This window comes from Chaetodon auriga, chromosome 10, assembly GCF_051107435.1.
Source record: "Chaetodon auriga isolate fChaAug3 chromosome 10, fChaAug3.hap1, whole genome shotgun sequence".
Classification (NCBI taxonomy): Eukaryota; Metazoa; Chordata; class Actinopteri; order Chaetodontiformes; family Chaetodontidae; genus Chaetodon; species Chaetodon auriga.
In genome coordinates this window covers 24,616,290-24,629,498 of record NC_135083.1, presented here as the reverse complement: position 1 = coordinate 24,629,498, position 13,209 = coordinate 24,616,290, and the positions used below count along the sequence as shown (strand labels likewise).

General features: G+C 43.4%; 3 protein-coding genes across 6 annotated transcripts; all 3 read right to left on the bottom strand.

The window, feature by feature from the left end:
* Positions 1-407: 407 nt before the first annotated feature.
* Positions 408-4,690, bottom strand: plpbp (pyridoxal phosphate binding protein). The gene is made up of 8 exons (XM_076740758.1): positions 4,487-4,690; positions 3,686-3,793; positions 3,540-3,575; positions 3,372-3,447; positions 3,148-3,288; positions 2,900-3,042; positions 1,735-1,833; positions 408-1,162 (listed from the first exon to the last, which is right to left on the bottom strand). The coding sequence occupies exons 1-8, from the start codon at positions 4,574-4,576 to the stop codon at positions 983-985; spliced, it is 873 nt and encodes a 290-aa protein (XP_076596873.1). The 5' UTR covers positions 4,577-4,690; the 3' UTR covers positions 408-982.
* Positions 4,691-5,358: 668 nt separating this feature from the next.
* On the bottom strand, positions 5,359-8,067 carry snrpg (small nuclear ribonucleoprotein polypeptide G). Its single transcript, XM_076741299.1, has 4 exons — positions 7,922-8,067; positions 7,714-7,736; positions 6,578-6,702; positions 5,359-5,615 (listed from the first exon to the last, which is right to left on the bottom strand). Exons 1-4 carry the CDS (start codon positions 7,951-7,953, stop codon positions 5,565-5,567), a joined length of 231 nt encoding a protein of 76 aa, XP_076597414.1. The 5' UTR covers positions 7,954-8,067; the 3' UTR covers positions 5,359-5,564.
* Positions 8,068-8,399: 332 nt separating this feature from the next.
* Positions 8,400-12,238, bottom strand: LOC143326478 (uncharacterized). 4 transcript variants are annotated; one of them, XM_076740035.1, is made up of 2 exons: positions 11,984-12,238; positions 8,400-11,670 (listed from the first exon to the last, which is right to left on the bottom strand). In XM_076740035.1, exon 2 carries the CDS (start codon positions 11,645-11,647, stop codon positions 10,040-10,042), a length of 1,608 nt encoding a protein of 535 aa, XP_076596150.1. In that variant the 5' UTR covers positions 11,648-11,670; positions 11,984-12,238; the 3' UTR covers positions 8,400-10,039. The 4 variants fall into 4 exon arrangements, with proteins under 4 accessions (XP_076596150.1, XP_076596152.1, XP_076596148.1 ...); XM_076740037.1 differs by having other exon boundaries at positions 8,400-11,667; XM_076740033.1 differs by having other exon boundaries at positions 12,084-12,238.
* Between the last annotated feature and the right edge of the window lie 971 nt (positions 12,239-13,209).

Here is a 13,209-nt window from a genome sequence, read left to right as displayed (position 1 = left end):
GATTTATTGCTTGGCTTCAGCTCGCCTCAGAGCCACATTCCAAAGCAAACAATGCTGAAATGCCTCGTCTAATCAGAAGTAGATCAATCTCTTTTCCTTTTTTTTTTTTTTTTAAATCACTGACAATGAGAGCACTTTTCATGGAGACAGGAAAACACACTAACCTTGTGACATCTTGAAGAAACCACTGCTACACCATGATATAGCTGCAGTGTAAAAATCTACTCAGACACAACCACCACTTTGCATAGATTCACTCCCTTTATCTCCAACAGTGCACCACACCAGAGCGTGGACACGAGACTGACAGAATCAGAACCCTTCCCTCAGGTTTCCTCTTGGATTTGTTCATATCAAGAATAAAGATTTGACACACCATACGAAACAATATCAAACACAATACTATGTGTCATTAAAAAGGGATAAATGATTTATTAAATCGGGTCTTTTTCATCTGTACAACAACAACGGTACATCGTACTGTGTGGACTTCCAATCTGAGGGACACTGTACACAGTCAAGCACGTTTCAGCACTGTCACATGTTGGGTTGGAAAGGTAGAAAATATCACATCAGCACAACAAATTTAAACAAATCTTCACTATTTTGTAACTCATGTGAACTCATTTTCCATATGCCACCATGTTTTCAGTAGTTGTACATTTGTTTGTATCCAGTAATCGTGTAGGAGGATTTCCATGAGAAGGAAGTCAGAGCACTATAGGTTAGTAACACACTAGTTTTAAAAAAGGTAGAACTAGTTCTGTACCGAATGCCACTTTTTAATGCTTAAAAGAGCAAGAAGGGCACAAAAAACGTGAAGAGGATTAAGCAAAAACACTTTAAAATTATGCAAGAATTTTGCGATCCTTGCTCCACATGGCTCTGTGGAAATGATCTGTCTCACTGGTCTGGTCAGTTTGCATGTGAGGAGTGTTTTCTTTTTTTTCTTAAAGGTATTTCAGAGGAGGAGAAGCTCTTCTTAGTGTTCAGACACGGTGAGGTGCTGCATCTTCTTGGCGGCCTCTTCTGACACCGTCTTGGAGGACTTCTCCGGGCTGGGAACGGGGCTGGGATTCGGAGTATTCGCTGCACTGTTGGGATACTCCCTGTTGCCGAATATAATGCTACCCACTCGCACATTGGTGGCGCCCACCTCGATCTTCAACACATGGGAGCACACATGTAAGAATGGAAAACACCCTCATAAACACATTAGACAGCAAGGGTCTTCATGAGTATGATGTGCTGACTTCCGTGCTTTAATGACATGGTTATGGAATCAAAAAGGAGGCAGAATAATGAGCATCCTACAGGCGACTGAAGACCTGTGTGTGAAATGTAAACACTATTGAAGACTTAATTGACTTAACACTGAATTTACAGTGTTGAAATATTTTACCATCTCAATCAATGACAATAATTTCAGACAAAACAAGAAAAACGATTTCAAAAATGAAGTGTCCAATATTCAAAAGGCTACATAGAAATGACTCAAACTCAACTCATGAACAACGAATTAAACTGAAAGGAGACGATCTGAATATAGGTTTCCATACTGGACACTCAAACAGCTTATCTGAATTTGTGAACCCTCACAACAAACAAATAAAAAACTAAAAATCTAGTTTTTGCTTAACATGAATTTCAAAGGGGGGAATTCATATCCGGCTATATTTGCTTCCATGTGTGCTTAGAAGGAGTTTAGAAATGCTGATAAGGAATAATACTCACCGCATGTTCAAAATCTGTGGACATACCCATGCTGAGCTCCACCTCCTCCAGAGGCATCTTCAGATTGTCACACAGCTCCTGTCTGCGGCTCAGCAGCATCTACACGAGGGACACGGTGTTGAGATGACAGTCCGACTCACGCTTTTCAGCCCAATGTGACATCAATATCTGGGACTTTTAAAAATCTGATAACAACATACAGCCAGTTTTTTTCCCCCAAACATATAACATAAACAAGCTTAACAAATGAAACCCTCAGATTTATTTTTTGAACAATTGTGAACGGGAGGTATCTGGAGTGGGAACTTCTGTAGTGCAAGAATCAACATGTCAGAGCTCTGTGATGGACGGACTTGGAGACACTGTTTCTAAATGACCTCAAACCTAGCTTAGCATTTCTGTACTGCAATGAGCTACCATCAGCCTGGCTGATTTGTCAGTCTACCTCTAGCTGAGATAAGAATGTGTTTAGTTTCTGTTTTCAAATTGGATTAGCCTGATTAGCAATGTGCATTAATAGTTTCATTTAGTTTTAGTTTTTACTGTCATGCATTACAACAATCTACAGTCAGTCAGTCAGCTACAACAGTCAGGTCTGAAAGAACGCATATTTGAGTTAGTGTAGGGTTGGTACATGTGGGTCATCGTTAACTGTACATTTACAGTTTGCATGTATGCTGCTCGGAACATTGTAATGCTGCCATCTTGAAAATGAGATTGTGTGATCTCAGTGGGACCTACCTGGTTAAATAAAGACTGAAGTCAAAAACACAGAAATACAGCAGACATTGTCTTTACACCAGCGTTAGTTTGAGAGGTTTGAACTGGACACATTCAGACTCTACTTAGTTTCTGTTTCTGAAACATACTGTTTGAATCATTGTTTTAGATCACTTCCCCCCACCACCAAAACATGCATCTTAGGTCAGGTCTCCTGGCTTAGAGCTGGAGCTGGTCCTCAGGCAGGTTGATCGAGTGTGTAGGTTACCACAGAATTATTGCTACACACAGAAAAGTGGCAAATGGCCTGTCTTTACTAAGTGTTTCAGAATTTTTCCTCTCATGTCACTGGTCTGCCCATCAGGAGCTTCAGCCACCCTAAAAAACCTGACAGGTTAAAGCAATGCAGGCCACAACACATTGTTTTCATAAGAGTATTTTATACCTGAAAGTCTGGGTTGGGGCCCAGGGTGAGGTCGTAGCCATAGCGCCCGATGGTCATGAGTCCGGAGAAGTGCAGGGCAGAGCACTGGGACACAATGTGTCTGACTGTGGTCACCGTCTCCTCTGGTGGCAGGCCGTGTTTACCTTCAACAAACATTTACATCCTGAACAACTGACTTTGTTCACACAACATGTTTGAGATGAGCTCAAGAAACAAGAGCAGAAAAACCAGATGAAATCAACACTAACTCTGCTCTCCACTGGTGTTAATCTGCAACATGACCTTTAACCTCTGCGTGCTGGCTCCTCTGATTCGCTGCCATGAGCTGTTGACTTTGTCAGCCAGTTTCATCGAGTCAATGGTTTCCACAAGGAACAGGTTTGGGACGCCTGCGAACACAAAGACGAGACTCAGTGCAAGACAGTTTGATTTCAGAGGCAGCTCGAGCATTCTGAGGTCGACAATCGCTCACCCAAAAGCTTGTTGACATTATTCTTCTGTAGATGGCCGATAAAGTGCCACTTGATTTCTGGACAGGAGTCTAAAATCTGGAATGAAGGAGGAAAGAAAGAGTGTAAAAGTGTCACAGAACGGGGCGTGACATAAAATCAAGTCTGAAGTCTAGAATATGTAAACCTACCAGAGGATCTGAGGCTTTGTCTACAAGTTCATTAACCTGGCGTGGAGACAAAGGTGCATTATTTCCCACCTCTATTCCTCTCAGAGTTTTCTATTTATGCAGTGAAAAGTTTGGAGTGATGCACAGCAGCAGCGTTCTCTACTCACATAATTTTCTCCAAAGTTACGCTGCCCTTGTCGGTAGGCCTCCACAACCATGTCTGGGGGTTTTGTCTTGCTGACAGCTACGAGGCGAGGCGACACAGCAGGTAGTGTCTGAGGAAGGACAGAACAGGCACACGTTTCATCTGTATCATCTGTAACTGCAGCATTAGATGAGCTCAGTGTGCGATGCTGCACGTTGGCGGAGGTCTTTAGGTTCTGGTAGAGCAGTGACTCAGCCCTGTCACGATCCTGCAAGGCAGTGATGAAGCTGATTGTTTCTGGCTGCTGCTACGTTCAGATGCTGCTACACACCACGCACTCAGCTCTCCTCGTGATTTCGGTTTTAAGCTGAAAGACACATGCGCGACATTGGAAATATGCTGTATATGCCTACATGCTCTGACCTAGATGACCTAATGGGCGACATCATGAAAATGACATCTGTCACAGAGCTGCGGTGTGAGGAGAGGCTGGTGAAACGCGTGGTCGTCTAAATGAACAGTCTACAAACATGCCAAATGCCAATCATGCAAACCTGATTGCAGGCAGTGTGTCTACGCAGCGACGTGCATGCACATACACTGTGTAAGCATGCTCGTGCTGTTCGCACGCACATCATGCTGCCACTAACGGACCATGGTGTTATGAAAGTGCTGCCACGAGCCCGACTGTCTCCCATCCAAAGGTTGAGGTGTTTGGCAGCCTTATATAACGAGTCGTGCTGCGGCACACGACATGTTCGGAGCCCGAGAGTAGAGCAACGGCTGCGGGCTCCCGCTCAGGAGCCTCCCGGGCTGCGGTTACCTTGGGCCGACGTGCTGCCGCCTGGTTCACCCGCTCCACCACCGACTGCAGCGCCTTCCCAACCTCCTCCGACATTGCTACTTTCCACATACCGTCAAACGGCTACGTAAAGAAACGTCTCCACGATGACGACAATGGACTTTCAAAATAAATGTCCGCCTACAAAGGAAGTGCGTCTCTCAGACAGCGCCCCCTGATGTTCCTGTCTCACAAAGCGAGGACGTCCTCTCCTCCGGACTACATCCCTCTGACTCCCCATGCTTCTGCTCAAAATATAAACAGCCCAAAGTATTCAGGCTGGTTCGAGTCACACGATTTTACCCACTCGATGTTTTGCCTGCTGGACAAAGAAATTGTGCAATTAATGTTTAAAGGGCAAAAGATTCAAGTTGCAAAACAGCCCCTCTGTTTTCAGCCTGAGTCTTTGCTCATTTTAGTGCACCCTCAAATCATCCATGAACACTTCAAAACAAAATATCTATGTATATGATATCAGTTCACACATGAATGCCTCAGCGAGAACTTAAGTTTATGCACTTCTACAAACAGAAGCAGCTGCAGGGCTGCTGTTCTGGAGCTGACCTTCAGTCACCTTTAAAGTAGAGACTTCAGTGCAAGGGGCTCTGTGGAATTATAAATTGATGACGATACATCAGTGATGATACACAACACATTCGACAACCAATCAAACATTTGACCAAATTCTCAAATAGATTGCATGGTTCATACTGTCATTGATCTGCCTGTTACAAAAAGAAATCCAGGGGCTACAGTGTCATGTTTAACAAAACACCTGTCGGTAAATTCAGGGAATAACGTGTGGGAGGGTGGAAACACACTGTACATCGTAAACTGAAAGCACAAACACAAAATACAAAGAGAAACTCGTTTATTCACAAGATCACACAATTCAAAACACGTCCAAACAAACATCCCTGTCAATGGGGATCAAATGAAGACCTGTTACAATTCAAAGACACACAACTGATTTGCCGCTTTCAAACAAACTAAAAAGAATGACAGAATGTAAAAAGGTGTGGATCATTCTCTTCTCCACGTGCAGCCACCTCCTCCTCGCTCATACTCTCTCCAAGGCCTCCAACATGATGATGCTGTTTCCTCTAATGACCTATGAGAAATGAGTTAACACACACCACATTTAAAACACACTTCGTAAAAGGTTTCAGTATAAGACTGAAATTCAAGCTGGACCCTGCAAGCACTTAAAACACTCAGGCTGGCATAACAGAGAGCAGATGCCTTTTTCACAGCAACTGCTTTGACTTGTCACAGGTGGAGCTAACACATGAAGAATGTCTCCCTTCTATTTAGACGTGAGCAGCGGGGCCCTGATGCTGTGCACCTGGCTGATGGGGAATGAATGAAACGCAGCTATGTCGTCAGTGTCTAAACAGGTTGTTTCAGCCATGTTTTTCAGTCTGTCTCACACACAGGCTACAGAAAAGCTTACATTTCACTCATGTGATACATGCAGAAATGCAACCTGCATAACTACAGTGACTGTGCTGAGTGCTGCCAAAACACGGGTGACCCACACTTAACGTGCTGCAGACACTGGAGAAGTAAAGCTGGAGGTTTCCTGCTGACAAGTCAAACTGTCTGCTGTGACAAAGGGCATCTGACACACTCATTCCCAGATATCAAACAATGAAGCTGTGATTGACCAATGAGTCTGAAGATATTAAATGTTTCCTGTTGTCAATACAAATGTTCACTAAATCCTACATACACTGTTGTGCTTGCAGCAGCACTCAGCAGAGCACCAACTGTGGGTTCATCTGCAGCTGAAAACAGTCCTCGACAAACGCACTATTTCTTCCTGTTTGAGTAACATTCGTGAAAAACTGTAAACTTCCATCTCTGCTGAGAGCTGACTCTCGCAAAATAGCTTTGGCAAAATATACCAAACTGTTTTCAAACTCAGAGTTTTGACCATTAATTAAAATGGCAGAGGGTAAATATAATGCAGTATATGGCAAATAGGGAGTGATTTCAGACTCAGTCCTGTTCTTGTCCTGGGATTTTCAGACAATAAGAAAAATACAGAATAACTCCAGCCACGGTACTGACCACCATGCCGATGCTGTTCTGCTGTCCTCCAGGGCCAATCTCCAGAGAGTCATCCACCACCAGGTTCATAAAGGGGTCAAACCCCCGCAGGATGCCCTGCACATGTCTGCCTCCATTCAGCTTCACTAATGGACAAAAGAAACCATTGATGCATCTTGCATGCTCTGTTTATTCGCTGCTCCTTTCAGTTCAAAGTCCACCCTGCCTTCAAATGATTTGCTCGTGTTGATTTGTGTGTGTTAGTATGAGGTCATTGTGACTGCCGACCAGCCAAGCAGAATCAGTTGTTGGTTCCTGTCTTGATCAGATTGGGTTTGCAGGTTACATTAAACAGCTGCTTCCATCTTAATGTTGGAAAGAGCATCACACTGTGCTGTAAGGCCACATTTGGCAGGTTCAGGTTTCCTTCATTAAGTGCCACCATACATGTACAGTGAGATACGGTACAGTGTGTTAATGACTAGTGTACATTCAATTTGCTTTGCTTTGATAGATCTATTTCTCAAAAATAGAAACCAGTATATAATACACAGCAAGTAGCGCTTAAACCAGTGAATTCAAGCACAGTCAACACTGGTATCTTGAGTGTATATATAAATAAAGCACTTAATACTGTGTTTGAAATCAACAGGGGTAGCATATCTAAGATTGGGGACAACCAGAAAATTTTTGTCTGGGTTCTATCGTAATTCCAACTTCCACACAACCAGTATGTAAAATCCTAATGTGAGGTTTAGACAGGCTGTGGAGGTGGTTTGGAGTACAGAATCTTAACACTATGCCCCACAGAGAGCACGGAGCGAATACTTTATTTCTGATTTTCCATCTTTGCAGAGCCTTGAATTCAAATTTTACAGAGGTTTCTACTTGAAAAAACGCCCACTTCAATTTATATTACATCAATTTATATTACATCTTCATGTATGCTTCGTTGTTGGCCTCTGTTCTTTGTTGCAAACGTGAGTTCAGTCTGTACATTACAGAGGGCATTAAACATTTTACATGTGCTACTTTAAATGTTGAATCAATTCAACTGAACATTCAAATGAGATGCAGCCAGATAACCAACAACACAGTAATGTGACGGTCAATTTCAATACGAGTGGCTTTGAATATGTACTTTTAGCCATACTCACATGAAAGCTTCTTGTCCATGAACCTAAAAAAAAGAAAAAAATAACATTAGCTTACAGATATATAACCCTGTACGACTGAATGAATGGCTAGCTAAGGTTAGCCTGTTTCCACTGCAAACAATGTAGCACTGTTGCTAAACGGGTACGACTTCAACCATTTAGAATACAAAGTACTGACACGTGTGTTTAAACACGATCGACAACTTACTTCTTCAACTCGGGTGGGTGTGCTTTACTCATCTTAAATTATCGTCTAAACGCCAACAGAGTAGTTCGTTCGATTTTCGTTTCACAAAACCGCGGAAGGAAAACGTGCGCCAATAGACCGGAAGTTAACCAGCGAACTTCCGTAACGACCTTTTGCTGTGTGCACGGCGCCGCCATGAGGCCAGGAGGAGGCACAGTCGGCCAGGTTTGTTTTCGTGTTTTGTACAAAAATGTAATTTTCAGCTGACATGTTTCAAGTATTTACACATAAAAATGTAAAAATGTTGAACGAAAAGAGGGAAAAAGCTTTTTTTTTTTTTTTTACATTTGCTTGACAGAAAAACATGTTGCAACATGGATTCTGATTACAATTAGTTTAACGCACCTGGCAGGAACATAGTGACTACCCAGTTTACCAGTGTGATGCTCATGAATGTATTCACAAGATCACTAAAAAGAAAACAAACAAACAGCTCATGGGAATTGTTAAGTTTTAATTATGTTATCTATAAAGAGCCATAAACTAATTTACAAAACACCTTGAAAAAGTGGAGGAGTAAAAACATATCAAATAACTTTCCACATTTTCACAGTAGCTGAAAATCATTTAGAAAAAAAGAACTTGTTTGATCCTCGTTCATTCACCAAAGCGCACTTCTCAAGCATCACAGACATACTGAAGGGCTGCCATCAGTCTATCTGTTTGCATAGCTAGGTAACATCACCCGAGAGCACGCCAGCTAAACAGACAGTGAAAAGTAGCTGTGCATACAGCTCCAAATCTCTACTATATCAGGTGCATGGCCATGGCTTGTTCGTTCTGATCAGCTAAGAAGACAGGTCTTAATGAAAGGCATTGTATTAGGTGTAACTATCCAAAACAGCCATTGAAAGTTTGTTCATTTATGGCAAAAACAGCTACCACATGTTGGAACCTTGATGGAGCACGATGCACAAACATACTAACATTTCACACTAAGTGATTTCCTTCATACTCGGGGGCAGCACTTGAGATACTCTGCAGTCTTGATCAAAGCACTAAATTTCCATCCAGTGCTGTGAACAGAGCTACAAATTCAATACAAATACCCAGGTCCAACACATGACAGTGACAATCCACACAGTGACACACCAATGTTCCCACCAATCCGTGACTAATTATTGCCAAAACTGTAAAAAAAAAAAAAAAAAAAAACTACAATACAGCAGAAGACAAATCTGACCTCAATTAGATAAAGCACTCCAGGTGTCTGGTGCAAAAATAGTCTCTAGCAAACGTGATATCTCTGGCAGTGCTTTGGCTAAAACATATGATGGCTGTGCCGAGGGACTCATCTCCCAAAAAGCACCTTATGAAGATGATCTTAGTCCCACTGTAGATGTATGGGGCTAAGTTTCTCTTTATTTTAAGATGCTTTGGGGGAACAAAGTCTTCTGTATGAAACAGTGGTGTGTCAGTGATAGCAAAATCTAACAGAGGAGCATACTGCTGTTTTTTGCACGTTTTTCCCCCAACTTTTCAGGCGGCCACAAGATTCAGTGTATTTCATTAAAGTATGAAATCGACCTGCAGACTTATGTTGAGTCAAAGTTTTGTCATCTTTACATTGTAATACAGCTGAATTTATTAACTGTGCTCATTAATGGGGGGTACAAGTGCTTGTGGGATACGCTAGCTTATTTTCGAGTGACCTGCATGTGAACACACTAAAATGTTCACTTTATGTATTAACATGCAGTGCTTCAAAGTGAATTCAATGGTCACTGTGATGGATCTCACACAAACTGATTTTACATACAGTACTGAAGAAGGAAATAAGTGGCTGCCATGAATGTAGAAAACATCTGAAAATCTGAGAAGAACCACAGTCCGTCTGTGACTTACAGTAAAGGGCCAAATAAAACATGAAAAAATCTCAGCATGGTCCTCTGACAATCCCTTCTCTTTAAGCCTCAATATGTCAGTATGGACAACATTTAACCAACAGCACAGCTGTAAAAAGGTGCTATGAATGCTCTATCAATGAACTGGTTAATCAACAAGAACTCCATAAAGATTTCACTACTATCTAATCCTTCACGGCAAAAAGGCATTTGCTGATGACATTCAGAGTGAATCTCAGGCTTTGCTGGCCTGATGTGTGTAGCCCTCTGTGACGCTGTCCTCCTCCACCCTGACTCGCAGGTGCTCCTGACAGTGCTCTAGGAAACAGTCCAGTGTTGAGAAACCCTGCTGGCAGGGCACACAGTGGTACAGCCTCTGTCTCTTTGAGCCCAGCCATTTACAGGTGTCCATCTCGTTTGTGCACACACTGCACTGTCTCCTCCTCACGGACGACTGATGGAGCTCCACGTGCTCCCTTAGCTGCGACTGCAGAGAGAAAACCTCTGCACAGGAGGGGCATGGGAACTCTCTCTCAACCTCCTCCTCCTCCAGCACCTCCTCCACTTCAGGCACTTCTCTGCATCTCTCTGGATCGGTAACCTTGGTCTCTAATCTGGCCACCTTCCTGGGCTTCCCTGGACCCGCCCTAACTGTCTTGTTATCTGCGAGGCTGGTTTTGACTTTATTTGGTGTACTTTCTGAAAACTTTGGGTCTTTGGTGGTACATCCTACAGACAGGCTTTTATTTTTGATTGTGGGGAAGCTTGAGGCTGTGTGCTGTCTGTAATGAGCCCTAAGTGACAAATGATGGAAGAAGACTTTTCCGCAGACCTGACACGGATACGCGTCTGCTTTCCTGCGCTTGCTCATGACTGGCCTTGGCTCTCTCCTCATGCTTTTCTCTCTGCTGTGCTTCTCTTTTCTGTGCAGGTACAGCTTGGAGGTGGTTCTGAAAACCATGTCACAAGAGCGACAGTTCATGCACTTCTTTTGGGATTTGGGCCTTTTAACTGGATCTCCATTCACCTTGACATTCCCTCCTTTTCTTGCTTCTTCACCAGTAGTGTCTCCTTTGGTCTTCTGGCCCTGTGGAGCCATCAGTCGCTCCTCTGAATGGTTGGTCTGCTCATGGCGTGTCAGTCCAGCCTCTGTGCGGAAGGCTCTCATGCAAAACTGGCACCTATTGACAATTGTGCTGCTGGAACCTGGGGCGTCCGAGGAGTCAGAGCGGGTCGAGTCTCCCTCAGAAACTGGTGGAGAATCATCTGGAAGGCTACTGGCATCAACTATATCTGATGGGGATCGTGGTTCACTACAACCAGCCTGCTGATGGTGCAGCAGAGCCTGCTTCTGGCTGAAGCCTCTCCCGCATGGGGCACATGCATAAGGGCTAGTGTCCAGGAGGTGAGGCTGGCAGTGAGGGGACTTGCTCTGCGGCCTGCCAGGATCTGTGGTGTGAGTCATACATGCAGGACACGGAGAACTGAGCGGTGATTCTCCATGACAAAGCTCACAAGGGGAGAAATCATGATCACACTTATGTAGCAGTAAGGACGACCTCAGGGAGAACTCCTGTCCACAAGAGGGACACCGGTGAGGCTTGGGTAACGTGTGTTTCAGTTCTTGGTGGTGCAGCAGCTCTGTCGCATAAGGGAAGCACTTTCCACATTCCGGACACACATATGCGGGCAGGTGGGATGGTTGGCGCCTCTCGCTGCGTGTGTGTTGTTTGGTGTCAGCCCGTGCAATGAAGCTGGCGAGCTTCGACAGAGTGTCTGCTGCTGTCCTGGAGCGGCTGAACGACTCGTGGGCCCTTGTGGTGCTCCAGCTGACTCCATCCATCCTCTTTCACCAAGCTTCTCCTGCTGTAGTGGAGACAGTAGAGGTTTGAGTCACTCACATGGAAATCTCACAAATGTTAAAATCAAAATAAACAGCTCCAACATTCAGCAGTGTTTGGTTAGGAGGTACTGAAGCTGGATGAGTCAACAGCTCGTCAAGTTTTGACAGGGGAAGGGGAAGCGTGCCTTCTTCACAACTTCTTCCTCTATTTTGCTGACGTTATCGTTAAGTTGTAGGTTTGACTTTACGGCAACACAGACACTGTGCTAAATAATAACTGGGCAAGAAGATGTCCACTTAGTGTGAAGTCAATGGCATGGCAGCAAGATTACTAACCTTACTGCGCGACCACTGGCTAGCTTCGTGTTTGCTAACGTTAGCTCGTTGCTAGCTGCGCTAACACGTAAATGCTCATTTTCCGTGTAAAACAGCTGACCTCGGCACTCAGCGGTGCAGTGGCTGAATTGCCAAATGGTTAAATTCAGGCGGTGTGTCCCGTTTGCATGTCGTTTCGCTGACACAAACCACTCTAGCATGGCTGCAAAAGTGAAACCTGAGTTTGAGGGGTGGAGAGGGGGGTGGACTACTACTTCTTCTTCTTCTTCTTCTTCTTCTTTTTCTTCTGTTCGTTCTCCCACAGAGTGCAGTTTATGGCTTTGAAGGTACATGGCTCCATCTACTGCACCGGAGTGTGCAGAAATGGTGTATATACACTGCTACCTACCTGAATGAACCCCATAAATCAATGTTGACTTAGCTATAATGTTGTTATATTAGCTTGTATCCTTCCTTGTCCGTAGTATTCCCTCTGGATTAAATTCTGCCCTGTCGCTGTGTAACCACGCCTGAAGTTAACTCAGTTATGCTAATGTCTGTATACCGTCTGACTCTGTGTGACCTTTCTTTTTAAGCCCATCGGTGTTATACTAAATCCATCTTCAGATCATCCAGATGATTTCCACTATGTAAAGTTTTGTTTCAACATGCCCACGTTGGATTCAGGGAACAAACCCAAAACTAACAGGAACTGTTTCCTTATGTGAAGAAAAAAAAAGTTGCTGATATTTTTAGGAAGCACGGATCATCATTTTTGTTGAGACAAACCTATTTTTCAGTGATACAGTTTCATTAGTGTAGGCTCTTGTTTACTTCTCTTGTTTAATATTCTAAACTTCTGTTTTTTCTTAACCTCAAACATACTTTTTGTCTAAAGGCTACTTGATATTATTATGAAGTGTACGATAGATTCATTATGTCCTCACTCTTAGTACTGTAGCTTAGATATGTTTGGACTCTTTGAGTAGATAATGACACAAAAATAGTTAATACAGGTTGTACATAATTATGAAAAATGATCACAGCTTGTTATAAAAGGATAAAAGGAAAGGGAAGAATTAGATAGATGGAAAAACTCTCAAAGATGTGTGTGTGTGTGTGTGTGTGTGTGTGTGTGTGGCCGTCTGTTAGTCCTCTTTCACAAATTTGGTATATTGTTGCGTTTGTGTCATTCAGTCATTTATTCATGAACTGCCCATCATTGTACTCTTTGTATTTATTCATGG